General features: G+C 54.0%; 1 protein-coding gene across 1 annotated transcript; it reads right to left on the bottom strand.

Moving 5' to 3' along the window:
- Positions 1–1,636: 1,636 nt before the first annotated feature.
- Positions 1,637–16,047, bottom strand: ITGA2B (integrin subunit alpha 2b). Its single transcript, XM_016202027.2, has 30 exons — positions 15,796–16,047; positions 14,129–14,250; positions 13,941–14,038; positions 13,664–13,829; positions 12,929–12,978; positions 12,807–12,852; positions 12,595–12,723; positions 12,249–12,296; positions 12,049–12,092; positions 11,839–11,895; positions 11,645–11,697; positions 11,256–11,467; positions 8,678–8,860; positions 8,383–8,428; positions 8,206–8,310; positions 8,068–8,123; positions 7,823–7,974; positions 7,569–7,694; positions 7,128–7,195; positions 6,826–6,973; positions 5,695–5,787; positions 5,336–5,415; positions 4,961–5,041; positions 4,742–4,838; positions 4,487–4,639; positions 4,242–4,367; positions 3,658–3,771; positions 3,281–3,382; positions 2,955–3,071; positions 1,637–1,982 (listed from the first exon to the last, which is right to left on the bottom strand). The coding sequence occupies exons 1-30, from the start codon at positions 15,981–15,983 to the stop codon at positions 1,929–1,931; spliced, it is 3,114 nt and encodes a 1,037-aa protein (XP_016057513.2). The 5' UTR covers positions 15,984–16,047; the 3' UTR covers positions 1,637–1,928.
- Between the last annotated feature and the right edge of the window lie 534 nt (positions 16,048–16,581).

Here is a 16,581-nt window from a genome sequence, read left to right as displayed (position 1 = left end):
ACACCAAGCAGCCCAGGGCTAGGATGGAGCTTTGGGACATCCCCATAGAGACATCCTTCAGCTTTATCAAAATAGTTTTCAATCCAAGTCTCTATCATCCACCTCACATTTCTGTCTTGTGTATAAGGACAAATGCCAAATGCTTTGTTGGATCAAGATAAATTGTCTGGGGCCATCCAATTGCAATGGCAGAGGGAGTGGAATTTGGCTGGTGTTCAAGGATCACGGCATAATCTTTCCCTGAATATTCACAGTCACCCAACTAGAAACCTGTTCTGGAACTTGCCATGCATGGACATCAGATTGTTCTGTTTTGTTCAGAATTTACCTTTTCCCCTTTGGGTAGCAGCTCTTGTGAGGTAAGCCTGTCCGTTAATGGCTTCCCCAAACACTAGCATCAAGTCCAAAGTTCTCCCCTTGGCCACAGGTGCTGCCTGCCTGCCCCCACTGTTGACCTCATCTCCTGGATTCCTCACTTGCCTCCAGCCCATGGGCCTCCTTGCTTTTACTTGAATACAAGCCTGCTCCCACTTCAGGGCCTTTTCACTGGCTGCTCTTCCTGCCCAGAACACTTTATTTCCCTGCTGCTGCCTGGTTCATTCATTCATTTCTCTGCTCACCTCATCAGAGGGGCCTTCCCTGACCACTCTAAAATGTCAGCCCACTCCCAACACCCACATAATTCTATCACTAGCTCCCTGTCTTTATTTTTATTCCCATCATTAACCACCACTGACTACACATTTATTTTTTTATTTATTTTTTACTCTTTACCCCTGGTTGGACGTAAATTCCATGAGGGCAGGGACTTTTTGTTGTTCATTTTCCTATCCCAGCTCTGGAATGGTGCCAGGCACATAGTAAATGCTCAATAAATATTTATTGAAACATGTGGATCAACAAATCTCTCAGGACTCCAGGTGGACCCCCAACCACTATCTCCTGACTCCAATCTCAGTGAGGGGAGAACTGTCTCCTACTCCTAGCCCTCCTGGGAGCTTCCTGCCTGGTGCCCTCTTTCCTACCTGAAGACCCTTCTCTTTGGTGTGGAAGAAGGGTAGAAGGAACAGTCACACTTTGCTGACACTGCCTTCCTCAGGATGAGGGCTTAGTCAGCCTCCCTCTGCCCCTCCTCACTCTGAACACAGCTCTAAAGGCCTTTTTGCTTTTTTTTAAAACATATCTTTATTGATTTCAGAGAGAGGAAAGGAGGGGGAGAGAGAGATAGAAACATCAATGATGAGAGAGTCATTGATCGGCTGCCTAGTCTTCAACCCGGGCATGTGCCCTGACTAGGAATCGAACCCCGAACTCCTGGATCCTAGGTCGATGCTCAACCGCTGAGCCACACCCGGCCAGGCAAGGCCTTTTTGCTTTTTGTGGGAGTGGGGAGAACATGTTTTTTTCTTGATGTTTAATCTCTTCAAAATCATTTTAAAAATGTTTAAAGTTGTCCACCAGGGACTCTGCCTGCCTGCCTTCTTTGCCATCCTCCTGGCCACCCTCCAAAACCTCCACCCCCTCCAGTCTCACCTGGAGGCTCTGCCACCCTTCCTCCCTTATTTCACCCCCACTTTCTACTCCCTGATGCTCCCCAAAGACAGTAATTTGCAACCTTTTCCCTGGCAGAAATGCTGTCTGCTCACATTTCTACCAGCCTCAGATCCCTACTCCAAATATCATCTCGGTCCCCCTCTCCTCCCCTGACTCCAAGAGGAAGCAGCACATTGGGGGTTGGGGTTCAGCCTCTTTATTTGGCAGCAGGAAAGGGGGTGGTCCAGCTCTGATGGGAGGGGGAGGACATCAGGAGACCTCCATGGAACAGCTCCAACCTGTGGGTGACCAGAGTTGGGGGGCACTCAGGGAAGAAGGGGCAGAGCAGGCATCACATGCAGCCTGCCTGCTAGGACAGAGCACAGACTGCACTGTCACTCCTCCTCGTCTTCTTCCAGGGGTGGCCGATTCCGCCTGAAGAAGCCGACCTGGGGGTGCACAGGGGTCAGGGACAGGTTATAAAGATGACCTTTAGGCTCCAGAGCAGCATTGGAAGAAGTAATTATGCTAGAAACAAACCAGCCATGAGGTCCTCTCCTGGGCCAGCACAAAACATGGACCCCAGTGGAAGGCCTTTCCCCATTTAGTGCTAAGACATGTAACAATTTAAAAAAATGTTTTGCTTTTTCTTCCCTAAATTTTTCTTTTCTTTTGTTTTTTCTAAGCCTCACCCAAGGATATTTTTCCCATTGCTTTTCAGAGAGAGTGGAAAAGAGAGAGAGACACATGGATTGGTTTCCTCCGAATGCAAGCAGGGATCGAGCCTGCAACCGAGGTACGTGCCTTTGACTGGAATCGAACCAGGAACCCTTTAGTCCAAGGATTGAGGCTCTAACCACTGAGCAAAACCAGCTAGGGCTCTGAAATTTTCTTAAATACTGATGATATGTCTCTATATGACTCAAGTGCATGACTATATATATATATAAATTTATTATAAGTCTAATGTGTGGTTTTCCCTAAAACCGCCATGCTTCCCAGGGCTTGGACACCTGAGTGAGTCTGAGACCAGCCCACTTATTCAGGCACAGAGGAGGGAGTGACCCACCAGGGCCTCATGAGGAGCAAGGAGCAGGGTCTGAATCAAGGACAGAGCAGGGAGGAGGTGAATGCTGTCCCCCACAGCAGCCAGGGAGTTCCTGAAGGCAGGCCTCATTCCCTGTGACTCTTCTTCTCAGGGGTGAATGGGTCTAAAGGACTTAGAATTCCAGGTGCCACCTCTCCCAGGGGTCTGTGCCTGGAAGAGGTCCCCTGGAGAATGGCAATCTAATAATGGAGATGGGGATCAGATGGGCTCTGGATCACTCACTTGGGCCACTACCTCTCTCTGCCTCCCTGTGAAGGTCGGCAGGGCCAAGTCTGTGCCCACCATGGGACCCCAGCCTCCCTTCATGCCTCACCTTCCACATGGCCAGGACCAGGAGTGTGAGCAAAAGCAGGCCACCCAACACGCCTACCAGCACCCACCAGATGGGAATGTCCCTCTCCTCCAAGGCCCGGAGCAGCTGCGTCTGTACCTGAGGACAAACCGGCGCGTGTCATCAGTCACCTTGACACCCACCTTTCCCAAAAACTCAAACCTGTGGGGTAGTGACACCTGGCTAAACCATTACCTGTCTCACCCTTCGGACCCCGAGAGGCCCCGCCCCCATCCTGCTGAACAGGACACGGGATGACCAATGGGTCCTGCAGGACTCATCTCCTTGACAGCATTCTTCATACTCACCACAGCTTCCCCACTGGGCAGGCTGAGGGCGGGCACAGCGTAGGGAAGGGAGGAGACATTGAACCAAGCGCGCGACTGAAGCACAAACTGATCCAGTGGCCTCTGGATGGGGTGAGCGGGAAGGCCATTCACACATTCCTGTTGGTTGCAGGAGTCCCAGCCCCAGACTCCCACCTGGAGAGCCCTGCCCCTGGCCTCATCCAGTCCCCTCCAAAGTATCTCCCCCAAATAAACAATTAATTAATTAAAAAAAAAACAAAAAAACACAATAGAAAACAAAGTAAACCTGGCCTTGACTCTCTCCCCAGAGCACACTCAGGCCCCGCCCCCAGAAGGCCCCGCCCCCAGAAGGCCCCGCCCCCAGCGTCAGGTCCCACCTGGTGGAGGCTGGGCAGCCACAGGAAAGCCTGCACGGTGACCATGGCCCGCTGCCCGCGCACCAGCTCCTGCAGCTCGCACTGCACCACAGTACAGGGCACCGAGTCGCAGCTCTGAGGGGACGAGTAATGAGTCCCCAGCCCCTCCTGACCCGTCGCACACGGTCCCCCCAACCCAAGGACCCAACACAGAGGGAGTGCAGGAAGGGGGGGCGCAGCAAGGGAGCTTGGAAGCACCTCAGGAAGGGCGTCAGATCCAAGCTCAAGCTTCACGCAGTCCCAGAGGGGGACAGGGCTGGAAGAAGTGGGCCATCATATAGTATTCAATACCTAGAATTTTTGTAGCCCTGCTCTGGCATTTATTCATTATCTTTAAGGTACTGGGAACCTTAAAAAATGTAAGTGCCCCCCCTCCCCACCCCGCCCCAGACAGAGACCAGCACAATCCTTCATATTCACTTGGACCAAAGTGGCCGACCAGAGGCCCACATCATCTTCCCGCCCCGCTCCCTGCCTCCTATCCCCTCTGCCCCCTCGGCTCCAGGGAGAAGAGACCCCATTTGGAGACCACAGAGCCTGCTCACCACAAGAACTGGATCCTGAAGCCTGGATGGCTGCAGGGACCCTGGCAGGAACGCCTGCCTGCGCTCCCTCTTATGATGGCCGGGGGCAATGGGGGAAGGGCTTGGGCTGGGCAGCCCCCCGTCCAGCTGAGGAAGCAAAGCAGCTGTCAGATCTCAAGCTCTGCCCCTCTCCCTGCCCTCCCAGAGGAGCCCTGGTTGATGGGTGGGGACTCACCCACAGTTCTTTCTTCCACCCAGGCTCTCACCTTGAGGGGGTTGGGAGAGGGCTGTGAGGAGCACTGAAGCCCCCCCTGAAGCTGTATGTTCAGGATGTAGAGCAGGTCCGAGGTCTGGGACTGGCCAGGGAGGTAGAGGCTGAGGTAGAGGCCTCTTACAGTGCCGGGGCCATTGTTGTGGAGCTGGTGGAGGTGGTGGCAGCAGGATATTAGGTGGGTCAGTGCCTAGACTGTAGTTCCTGGGACCCTCCCATCCCAGCCCGGGGCCCGGAGGCTCCTCCTTACCTCATAGGTGTGCTCCACTTTGGGGCCCCAGATGTCTGAGATGTTTTCCCTGTTGCTTTCTTCTGCCGCCATCACCAGGAAAGCTGGAAAGGAGCTCCTGCAGGGGCCCGAGCCCCCAAAGTAACCTTGATCCCCTGACTTGCCTGTGGGAGTTCCCCAGGACCCTTTGAACCTTAGGCCTCTGCCTGCCATCTCCCTTAACCATCCCCAGCCTCTTACCCTCGAAGCTCCACATGGGCCTGAGCCCGAACTGGCACCATCAGCTGCACAGTCTCACTGTTTGGATTCTGGCTGTTCTTGCTGGAGAGGAAGGGGGAGGAGAAACAGGTCAGGGACACCTACCCAGTGAACAGCAGGACTCTCTGGAGGCGGAGCCCCTGCAGTTTCAGAGAGCTCAGAAAGAGCTAACTCCACAAACAGTGTGTCACATAAAACTTTGACCTAGGAAAGAACTTCTTTTTGGGTTCCAAGACTTAGAAACAAGTCTCTGAGGAAGAAAGGGAACAGGAAAGTCTGAAGAGTGGGCACCCCAGAAGATCCTCCTGTATGGAGGACACCTGAGTGTCCCCGCATCGGTGCTCCCCAGTCCAGTACCTCCTGATCTGCAGCTGGAAGGACACATGCTCCCCAGCCTCTTCCAGGTTCTCCACACTCACCAACATGGTGATTCCTATCTGAAAGACCAGGAGGGCCAAAGTCACTGCCCAAGGACCCACTCTGAACATTGAATGTGGCCTCCAGTCCTCATCTTCCAAGGTCACCATTATTATCTCTATTTTACTCAGAAGCCCACTCAGAGAGGGACAGTCACTCATCCAAGAGCACACAGCTAGGGAATGTGAGGACCAGGGTTCCAGCCCAGGGCTGTCTGACTCCAAACCCAGCCACTGAAACCCAGCTGTCTCCGAGGCCCTGGTGGAGGAGACCCAGCACCCAGGACTCAATGGCCTCACCCGGGCATTCCTCTTCATGGGGTTGCCCAGCTCACACAGCACCAACTTGGTCTCATTCTCCTTCTTCTGGGTACAGATAAGCCTCTCAAAGCCCTTTCAGGAGGTGGGTTCAAAAAAGAAGATGGTTACAGAGCAGCCCGTATATATTTAACCTCCTTGGAAAGTCTGGAAAAGACTTCTGTGTCAGGTGGGAGGAGGGTTTCTTGGGGTGGGAACACAAGGGACTGTTACATTCTACTTTGTGTATTACTCTAGCACTTTATGAGTTTTTATGACTTTTTAAAGTAAAAACACAAAACATTACATAGGCTACGATCCCATTGTTATAAAGTACATCAACAACAACAACAAATATGTGGCCCTGGCCGGGTAGCTCAGTTGGTTGGAGCATCATCCCACTATGTCAAGGTTGTGGGTTTGATCCCTGGGCAGGGCACATACAAGAAGCAACCAGTGAATGCATCAATAAGTGGGACACCAAATCTATGCTCTTCTCTCTCTCCCTTTCTCTCTCTCTCTAAAATAAAGAGATGATAGATTAGATAGATAGATGATAGATAGATAGATAGATAGATAGATAGATAGATAGATAGATAGATAGATAATGTTTCTGTCAAGGCTGAGAAAAGACTTTTAGGAAATCCACCAAATGCTAACAGTGGTTCCTGTTAACATTTAGTTCCTGAGCCATTTTTTTAAATCCTCACTAAAGGACATGCTTATTGCTTTTAGAAACGGGGGTGGGAGGGGTGGGGGAGGTAGGGGAGAGAAAGAGAGAGAGGGAGACATCAATTTGTTGTGTTGCCTCTGGTACATGTCCCGACCTGGGACCAAGCCTCAACCTAGGCATGTGCCCTGACCTGGAATTGAACCCACAACCTTTCAGTGTATAGGAGGACGCTCCAACCAGCTGAACTACACTGGCCAGGGCTTCCTGAGCCATTTTTGACTTGGATTTTATAATAAAGTTCTTGAGTTTTGGGCCATTAGCAAGTACTCCTCTTGCAAATTAAAAAAAAATAAAAAATACAGCTCTCACAGCAAAGCATAAGAGAAGTGGGGGTTCTCAGGGTGGGAAAAGGCTCCTACACCTCTCAGGTCCCCAGTAATGCCCCTCCGGGGGGGGCTCACCTCGATGTTGCTGAGGGCCCGCATGTAGTGGGCACCTGGGGGCAGGTGCACTGCCAGTTCAGCCTCATAAGCCCCCTCCCCTTCGTTGGCTGCGTCCATCTTTAGCTCCAGGACATTATCAGCTCCAATTAGGAGCGGGGCGCCCATCCTATGGGGAGAAAAGAGTAAGAGGTCGGGTCCAGGCCCAGAGTCTGGGAGGAAGAGAGGGGTTAAGGGCAGCGTATTTGTGCATGACGCCCCAGGTGGGGAGGAGGTGTCATCGGGGCGAATGGGCCCGGGGAGGGTGCAGTGGGAGGTCTCACACGTCGGCAGTGAGCTGCAGCTGGGGCACACACACACCATCTTCCCCACAGTCCAGGATGATGCGGGTCTACAGGGGGCACATTAGGGTATGGGGGTAAGTTGGGGGCAGGTGACGTTAGGGAATTAGAAGATCTGAGAATGAAAGGAGTGTGGAGATGACATCAGGGCTTTGGGGCTTGCAGCAGGGTTTGGGACAATGTCATGGTTTAGGTGGTAACATCAGGGTGTATGGGTTTATATCAGAGTTTAGAGGTGACATCAACACTTGGGGTTTAGAGGACACTGAGGTTTTGGGGTTTTCATTAGGGTTTAGAGTGACATTAGCGATTAGAGGTGACATCAAGGTTTTGGGGCTCACATTACAACTTGGACACTAATCCTAACCCTGACTTTCTGGCAGGGGCCCTTCCAGGCCCTCCCTTGCCTGCCCTCACCCTCACCTGCTTCTGGACATGGGTGTCTCCATGCAGCACAAGAGCAGGGGCCAGTCCATCGTTCTCAGGCTGCAGGGTCACATTGACGCTGAGCACGATGGGGCTCAGCTTGTCCCGGAATTCGGCCTCATCCTAGGGAGGGGACAAGAATCAGGCTATCTTGCTACCGGGCACCTTACCAGCCCCGGATCCACAGCGCCCAGCCCACACTCCAGGGCTGGATGAACCGGCTTGCACACCCAGCCCCAGCCTAGGCGTACGCGGAGGAAGGCCTTGACAGATGGGCAGATGGGTCTCTTCCCCCCGCTCAGGTCTAGGTCCAGGATGGTGCCCGCCTGTTGAGAATCTAGCAGTAGCACCCTCCGGCCCTGGCGGGGCTTCTGCCGGTCCAGTTGCAGCTCAGCATTTAGGCCTGACAAGGCAAGCAGGGAAGGTCAGGGTCTCCCTGGCCAACCTCCAGGGGAGCTCAGCCCCACCTTCCTCCTGTGCCAATCATGCCACTCACGCAACTTCTGAGGAACATTGTGTCCAGTGGCTCCTACACATATCTGGATGTCAAAGCTGCAAAGATGTGAGTGGGGTTCAGGGGTTAAGGCCCCTGAAGTCCCAGATCCTGCCTGGCCCATGGCCTCCGTCTCCTCACCAGCTCACTGCTTTCTTGGTCTGGGGCAGGACACAATCCATCACAGCAGGATTCAGAGAATCTTGTGCCAGCAGCTGGACCGTGACTATCACCACCGGCTGAGCTCTGGTGGGATTGGGGAGGCTTGCCATTGTGGTCCCTCCTGGCCTCCCCCCCCCCCCCCGAGCCAGTGCTCACCTGTACACAGCCACCTTGTCAGCCCCGTATGCTCCCACCAATAGGTCTGTAGATATTGGGAGGGGGTCAGAATTGGTAATTAGAGAGGGCATGAAGTCTTCATCTTCCCAGAGGTTTCCCAAACCACTTCCCCCACTGGAGGTTTGACCTGGCCCTCCCAGGCATCTCAGCCCCACAGGCAAGTCAGAGCTCTCAGTGGGGCACCAGGTCAGGCATGGGCCCCTGGCCCTGTCTCTCAGTATCTCCGGCTAATGCTCAAGGGCTTTCTTGTTTAGTTGGAGGCAGTCCAGGGCACCTGGGTATCCATTGTCATCGATGTCTGTGGCACCTCGAAGGGAGAAGCCGAAGCCAGAGCCTGTGGGGAAGGGGCTGTCCAGGACCTGGGAGGGGCGTGAGCTAAGCCCCTCACTCTGACCCAGGAACACCTGTACTTGGCCCCGACCACTGGGACCCCCATAGGGGGCAGCCACTGCAACATCTGGAAGGAACAACAGAAAGAGAGTGGCAATTTGTTTTCCAATGTCTCCAAGTGGCCCTATAAAACTTTCAGGAGCTCCTACTCTGGGCAGACCCCAGGGGACCAGGAGACGGAGCAAAGGTCTGGGTCAAGGAGGCAGTTGTCCTGCCTTCCAGGAGTTTACAGTTGGGTAGAGAGAAACCCATTGAGTAAGATTACTATAAAAACAGTAACAGCCCTCACTATCTATTGAGAAAAATATATTGACACGATTTCATTTAATCCTGAAAATCAGGCATCATTAGTCCAATTTTAGATGAGAAAACTGAGTCCCAGAAGATTCAGTAACCAAGACCCATTAAATACTGACCCCCTCTTCCCCAGGGACCTTCACCCCATTCCACTTATGTCATGCATACCCAGAGCCACACCGTGGGTTTGTCATCACTAGTAACTTAAAAAAATTTTTTTAATTGATTTTAGGGAAGGAGGAAGGGAAAGAGAGAGCACGAAACATTAATGTGGTTGCCTCCGTATGCGCCCTGACCAGGCATAGAAACTGTAACCTAGCTATGTGTCCTGATTGGGAATCAAATTGAACTGTGACCTTTGGTGCACAAGACGCTCCAGCCAACTGAGCCACACCGGCCAGGGCATCACTAATAACTTTTAAGATCACTCTTGAAAATTTATTTGTTACTCATCATTATCTTATTAATTTGTAAGTTTTCTGCATGTGATAGGAATCAAGATCTTTGGTCTATATATTGTAACTGTCTTTGTCTTCTGTGCAGTTTTTTTCTTTTAGAAATCTTTATTGATTTTTCTGATCAAGTTACCCAGAATTTACCCAAATCAACCTCTCTGACCACAGTTGTGTCCCCAGGCGCTGGGCGTCCACTCTCTCCTGATCTTTGGCTTCCACATCTCTTCACTTACTTCCTGACCAGTCGATCACCCTTGCCATATCCTCAGCCATCTTCCCCCACTGCCAGTTTTGGGCAAGCCTGGTCAGACGTCCACCAGAGAGGGCATCATGAATTCCTGATCTCCAGCCTTCACTAGGGACTGCCTGGTAGTCTGGTGGAGGTCTGCTCAGCTCCCTCTCCCAGTTTGCTCAGCACCTATTTCAAACATTCTCTATTCTGTCAAGCTCCCAGCTCCCCACTTCCTTCACAGAGAAAAGCAGCCCAATTGTTGGGCACTTTTCCCCCCTTCGCCATCTGACCTTGGAACAGGTGTCCCTCCTTTACCTCGCTCCTGGGCTTAGCATCCCAACCCCCATCCCTCCAGTCACTGAAGGGACCCTCCTCCAGCTCACTCCTCCACCCCCTACTCCCCACAAGATCATTTTCCTTTACATTCAACCTCCTCCATATTCTTTGAAATTAAAATAGCCCGCCCTTGACCTGCACCTCCTTTCAGTAATCATCTTTTCTCTTTCACAAACCGCTTGAAAGGGCTGTCTGCACTGGCTGCCTCCAGTTCTTTTCTTTTTTTTAAATCCTCACCTGAGGATATTTTTTCCATTGCTTTTCAGAGAGAGTGGAGGGGGGTTGGTGAGAGGGAAACATTGATGTGAGAGAGGCACATGAATTGGTTGCCTCCTGCACGTGGTTCCTGCCCCGACTGGGGCCTGGGATCGAGCCTGCAACTGAGGTACGTGCCCTTGGCCAGAATCGAACCCAGGGCCCTTCAGTCTGTGGGCCGGTGCTCTAACCACTGAGCCAAACCAGTCAGGGCTCCTATTCTTCATTTCCATTCCTATCTCTCCCCATGGCATGGGGCTTCTGTCCCTACCCAGCCCGGAATCAGTTCTTGCCTCTGTCACCAATGACCTCCTTGTTAAAGACCATGGATACTTCTCCAGCCCCGTCCAACTGTACCTTTCAGAAACACCTGGAGCCACTGACCTCCTTCCTTCTGCTTCGAGGACTCTCTTCCTTTGAGTTTTGGGCCATCAGATCTCCTGTTTTCTCTCCTACCCCTCTGGACACTCTATCCCCTTTCCAGACTCACTTCCTCTGGGAGTCCCCTAAGTGCTCTTGTTCCCCAGGGCTCTGTCCTGTCCCTCTCCTCACTTCACAGGCTCCCAGGACCTCCCCTACCCTCCCCCAGCCCCTATCTCCCACCAGACCTCTCTGCCTAAGGTGGGAAAGTCCTTCAAGATTCAAACAGGTCCCGAGTTGGACTGCTGACACCCTCCCATATCACCTCCGCACACCTGCTGCCTACCCTGAGTTCCAGGCAGTGAATGGCACCCCCCCCCCCCACCACTCCTTTGCCTGGACTCATGCAAACAGACCCTAATCAGTCTCCTTTAACTCTCTGCTTAAAGCCTCTTCGTGGCTCCTGCGGCCTGCAGGTCAAGTCCACCGTCTGTCGTGAGGCTGTGGACCCTCCGCTCTTCCCTTACCATTGTAGCCATCCCGGTTGAGGTCGCCCAGAGGCGCGATGGCTGAGCCGAACCGCCCATAGAGCTGTGTGCCAGTCAGCAGGAGGCTGGGGGCGCCCAGCGCCTGGGAGCCCCGAGGCTGCAGGAACAAGTACACACGCCCCACCTCGGCCAGCTTGTGGTCGGTGCGGCTCTCCATGTACAGAGGTGCGCCCACCAGCAGGTCGTGCCTCCTGCAGGCCAGAGGCGCGGTTACGTGGGGTTGGCTAAGGGGCGACCGTCGGGCTGGGGCCACATCTCGCCCATCCTCGCCCGCCCGCTCCCCTCGGGGGTCACCGGGAGCGTGGGCAGTTCACGACTCTGGTAACTGGGGGCTCAGCTGGGTAGAGCTGGGGCGCCCCCCTCCTCACCCGTCCCCGTTGACATCAGTGACGGCCACCGAGTGCCCGAAATAGGAAGCCACCTGCGGGAAGACAAGGCGCGCCTTAATCTCAGCGCCCCCAGGCCCACCCCCTCTCTTAGACATCGCCCCCCACACCCCGCGGAATAGTCCAGGGTCTCGATCCCCCAGCCTCGGCCACCCGCATCAGGAACCCGCCGTCACCTGCTCTCCATGCAGCCGGTGCAGACTCTGGTGGAAGTTCGAGTGCAGAATTTCCACCTGTGCAGACAACGCTCATGAGCGCGTCATTCCCGTCCCCCAAGGCAGCCTCCCGCTCCCGGGGAGAAGGGCGGAGGTTTAGGGGGCGTGGTCAGACTTAGGCGCAGGGCCGGGGACTTCGGGATGCCGAATGGCGGGGCAGGTGGCACTCACGGCTCCCAGGGTCCAGCTCCAAGTGGGGGCACCGAAGACATACTCTGGGGAGAGCCGGGCCCAGCCAATGAGGCTCTTTGAACCCACCTGCCTCCCGCCCGCGCACCATTCCGCGCCCAGGGGAGATCTCAGTGCGGGGCTTGGAGGTGCTCCTCCCCGGGCTGGGCTCCCCAACCCCTGCCCTTAAGTGGATTTCTTGCCTGTAGTGTTGGGATTCCCATCGAACTCGCCAACAGCCACGGAATACCCTGAAGACAGCGCGGGTGAGTTTTTCTGCCAGGGCAAGCGGGAGGGGCGGGGGGCGCGGCGCAGGAGGGGGCCCACCCCGCCCGGCTACACCCTGCACTAGGTGCGCGCCAGCCCGGAGGCCGTCGAGAGGCCGGGACGTGCGGGAGAGGCGGGGTGGAGCCTGTGGGAGTCGCGCGGTCTGCGGGGGAACCTGCGGGAGCAGAGGGTGGAGGCGCCCGGGGCGCTCCCGCAGCGGGCGCGATGGGCGGTGTGACACTTAGAGTGCTGGGGAGCCTCGAAGGGAGGTGACAGGGTTACCCTGGTAGCCGTCGAAGAACTCTGGCTTGCTGTGGTCCAAGGTAAGGCGTTGGGTGCTCACGTGCCACAAGAGGGTGCCCGGGCGGTAATTCGAGACGATATCTGCTATTGGAGCCCGGGCCAGGAGACCTGAGGGGCGAGGGGCAGGGGATGTGAACTCTTGGGGCGTCCCCAGGCCGGGAGAGCAGGGAGGTGTACCGATGGGCGCGTACCTACGAAAAAATGGCCGCCAGGGGCCCCAAGCACCAGCTCTCCAGCCTGAAAAGGAAACCCTGGAGATGAGAGGGGGCCCTGTTTGGGAGCCGCCCTCGCGACATGTAGGCTGGCGACTTGCCTGAGTGACCGCGGTGCTGAAGCCCGCCTCGCAGTAGCGCTTGTCTGTCCCTAGAGGAGGCAAGGAGGAGGGTCAGCCAAGGATCCCGAGGCTGCACTGGCCTGAGTGGGGTAGCCCGGCTGCTTAGGGCATTGTTCCCACACGCCGAGGGTTCCGGTTGGATCCCCCCGACGGGGCACACACAAGAATCAACAGATGAATGCATAAATAAGTGGAACAAGTCCATGTTTCTTTCCCTTCTCTCTCTTTAAAATCAATCAATAATAAAATAATAATAATAAAAAGGAAGCGTGCCCCACTGCGTAGCTCTGTGGAATGAGCATCGCCCGGTGCACGAAGAGGTCACCAGTTCGATTCCGATCAGGGCACATGCTCAGCTCCGCTCGATCCCCAGTAGGGGGCGTACAGGAGGCAGCCGGTAAGTGTTTTTCTCTCTCATGGATGTTTCTACCCTCTCTCCATCTCCCTTCCTATCTCTCTAAAAATATCAATAAAAACATATTAAAAATAAAAAAAAAAAGCAGCGTGCACTGAACCTGGGGCGGGGCGGCGCCATGGGGGTAACATAGGGGCGTGGCCTTGAATCAGCAAGAGGGTGGGGCTTGCAAGGAGCTGGGCAGTTGGCTGCGGATGCAAAGCCAGCCTGCGGGCACTGAGTGCGGGGAGCACGTTCAGAATAAGGGCTGGGTTAAGCGGCCGGGAGAGGACGGAGCCAAAATGGAGAGCGGAGCTCACGGAATTCCTGTTCCACGTAAACCCTGCTCATGGTGTTGGCCCGGCAAGGCGAGAACTCCGCGCGGCCGGCGTTCTGGAGCTGAGCCACAAAGCAGCCACCCACGGGCGTCTTCTCAGCCTGGTCCGTCTTTTCTACGACGTTCCAGTGCTGCCAGGGAGCGCAGGCCTGGGGCAGGGCCACAGGAGAATGGGGAAGAAGCGGGACTCCGCTTTCCACCCCTCCCCCAGCATGTCCCTGTCCCCGGCTACTCCCGGTGCCCCGCCCCGAGGTGCCCACCACAATGTTGTTGTTCCAGCTGACGACCGACGCCCCTAGTCCTTGCCGGGACTTGAAGGTTTGGAAAATTTGGGAGCCTACTTCTCGGGTCTCATCATCTGAAGGGCACAAGAAGGCGTTGAGCGTTGAAGCCCGGCTGTCCCCGCTCCCTCTAGCTCCTCCCTTCCCCCTCCTTGCCTGGGACTCACTAAGGTTGAAGGGCAGAGGGGAGCAGTCGCCGCCGTCGGCCCTCCAGGGGCACAGGAACACGCCGCCCGTCTCATCTTGGTCGCGACCCATGGTCCGCGGGGCGCCCACCGCGATGGCCACGCTGCGTAGGAAAGCTGCGTGAGCACGGCGCGGATTCCGGGGCACTCCATGCCCCGGTGCCCGCGCCCCAAGCACTACCCCGAAGGGCGGTGTGCCTTGGGGGACACTGGATCACACTTTCTTAAAGAGACTTACCATTTTCATTTTATGGCCCATGAAATCGACTCCCAGAGAGGGTAAATTACATCCCTCCCCCCCCAACCCAGCGAGTTAAGGGGAAAGCTGGAACTATAACCCTCTGGCTTGATAGAATACTAGGGGTTTGATATCATTGCTGAAAAAGACATCCTACGTTCTGTACCCGTCTACACTCCCCATTCCCTGGCCCCCTCCAAAAAAAGCTAGGGGTTTACATGAGCCCTAGAATCGTAAACAGTTACCAGATACTTTCTTGAGAGCTAGTTTTAATGAAGAATTAGGGAAGCTGGCAGGCACCTCTAAAGTGGGGGTAGGGTGCTGATATTGTTGAGGACCCTAGTAGATTTAGGTTCAAACCACAGCTCTGCCATATGTAAAGGGGACAATACCAACCAATCAATGCTGTCGGGATAAGTAAACGAAGTAAATGTATGAGGAACATTCAGCATGGTACCAGCCGAATAACTCATAACAAGTGCTCAAAAAATGCCAGATATATATATTTAGCATGTGGGATATTAAGTATACTGTGCCCATGAGATCGATATCTGTGGAAAGGAGAGGAAAGAAGCAAGAGTGGCTAGAGGAAGGAGTCAAGTTGAGATTCAAGCCCAGTGACAACCATGGGCCACTCAAACACCTTGGTACTAGGAGGACCTTTCAGAACTCTTCTGAGTGGAGGTGAAAGGGTCAGACCCTTACACCGCTCTCCGCTCTCCATATTCCTCATTGATCAGTCATCAGTTGTAGGTCACAATGGGAAGGGGACTTGACTTTGGGGGAGATGGCTCTCTTCAGTAGAGGAAATTCACCAAGGAGCTGGTGCTTGAATGCTACCATTGCCACTCCCCAAAACTGGGTAGCACAGTGTCCACCACAATAAATAATTAGCTCAGGGTAGTTACTATAAAAAGGAGGAACTAAGACTCTAATATTAGCAATCAGATCTCACAGCCTGATGAATCCTAAGCACTAATGCTCTATTGCTTCTTTTTAAATATCTATAATTTTTATGGGGGTGAGGGGAATGGAATAGAAAAGCAAGGTGGGTAGACAATTTTACAGTTTTGCAAGTCAATTTAAGACATGTGCGCTCCTCTCTGTATTTTGAGGGGATGAGAGTGGAGTGGGTCATACAACTGACCCATGGAGGAAAAAATAAGGCATCAACTTTTTTGCCTTTGTTTTTGGGGTAGTTTCAGTGCCCAACTCCCCATTGGTGCCCCTCTGGATACCCTTAGCAGAGCAGGTTCCTCCCCAGTATTCCTAACAAGAACTCAGCCCAAAGAGACCCTAGAAGTCACTTTGCTCAACCTCTATCACAAATAGGGAACTCGAGGCCCACAGAAGCAGTGATGGTGGGGGAATCCTTCTTTCTCGCAACACCCAAACTTCCCCTATGGCTTACCTGCCGCGGTTGTCCTTGTAGAAGTCCAATGAAAACCCAAAGTAGCTGTCATTGGGGCCCGTGTAGAAGGTGAACTGCACTGGGTCCAGGTTCAAGGCCCAGGCTGGAGGAGCAGCACCGGGTCCCAAGAGCATCTGCACCCACTCCAGAAGCCAGAGGGCATGAAGTGGACACAAAGCTCTGGCCATCTTCCTTCTCCCACAGCCTTCTTGGCAGGAATGGGCTAACTTCTTCCTCTTCCTTTCAGCTTCCACCACAGGAAGTCTTCTCTTATCAAACCTGAATCCACTTACTGAGCAGTAGGTAGAGCAAAAGGCTTTAGGCCCTGGACCCATATGGTTTCTAGGATTGCCAGGAAGGGAAGGGGGTGAGGCCACTCTGGGGGTAGATGCTGATGGCTAAAAGCCAAGACTCCTCCCTTTTCCTGAGAGTAGTTTATCACCAAGTCCCGTTGTTGCTGCCTCTAAACTATGTCCCTTGAATCTTCATGCTATTTCTACTACCACCATGCTAGTCTAAGCCAGGGTTGGGGAACCATTTTTCTGCCAAGGGCCATTTGGATATTTATAACATCATTCACAGGCCATACTAAATTATCAACTTAAAAATTAGCCTGCTGCCCAGCTGGCGTGGCTCAGCAGTTGAGCATTGACCTAGGAGATCGCGGTTAGATTCCCAGTCAGGCCGCATGCCCTGGTTGTGGGCTTGACCCCCAGTAGGGGAGGAGGCAGCCAATGACTTTCTCACCATTGATGTTTCTACCTCTCTCTCCTCTTCTTCCTTCCT

The sequence above is a fragment of the Miniopterus natalensis genome, chromosome 17, assembly GCF_054644295.1.
Source record: "Miniopterus natalensis isolate mMinNat1 chromosome 17, mMinNat1.hap1, whole genome shotgun sequence".
In the NCBI taxonomy this organism is placed as follows: domain Eukaryota; kingdom Metazoa; phylum Chordata; class Mammalia; order Chiroptera; family Miniopteridae; genus Miniopterus; species Miniopterus natalensis.
The sequence above is the reverse complement of the archived record's forward strand: the minus strand, read 5'-3'. Positions and strand labels throughout refer to the sequence as shown.

Bases quoted from the DNA above. Each gene is read 5' to 3' on its own strand.
- ITGA2B (XM_016202027.2), bottom strand. From the start codon at position 15,983: ATGGCCAGAGCTTTGTGTCCACTTCATGCCCTCTGGCTTCTGGAGTGG. The intron at 12,724-12,806 runs GTACGCGCCCAT...CTCGCCCCTCAG, and splicing joins TGGCGGCCATTTTTTCGTAG to GTCTCCTGGCCCGGGCTCCA. The intron at 4,640-4,741 runs GTAAGGAGGAGC...CACCTCCACCAG, and splicing joins AAGTGGAGCACACCTATGAG to CTCCACAACAATGGCCCCGG.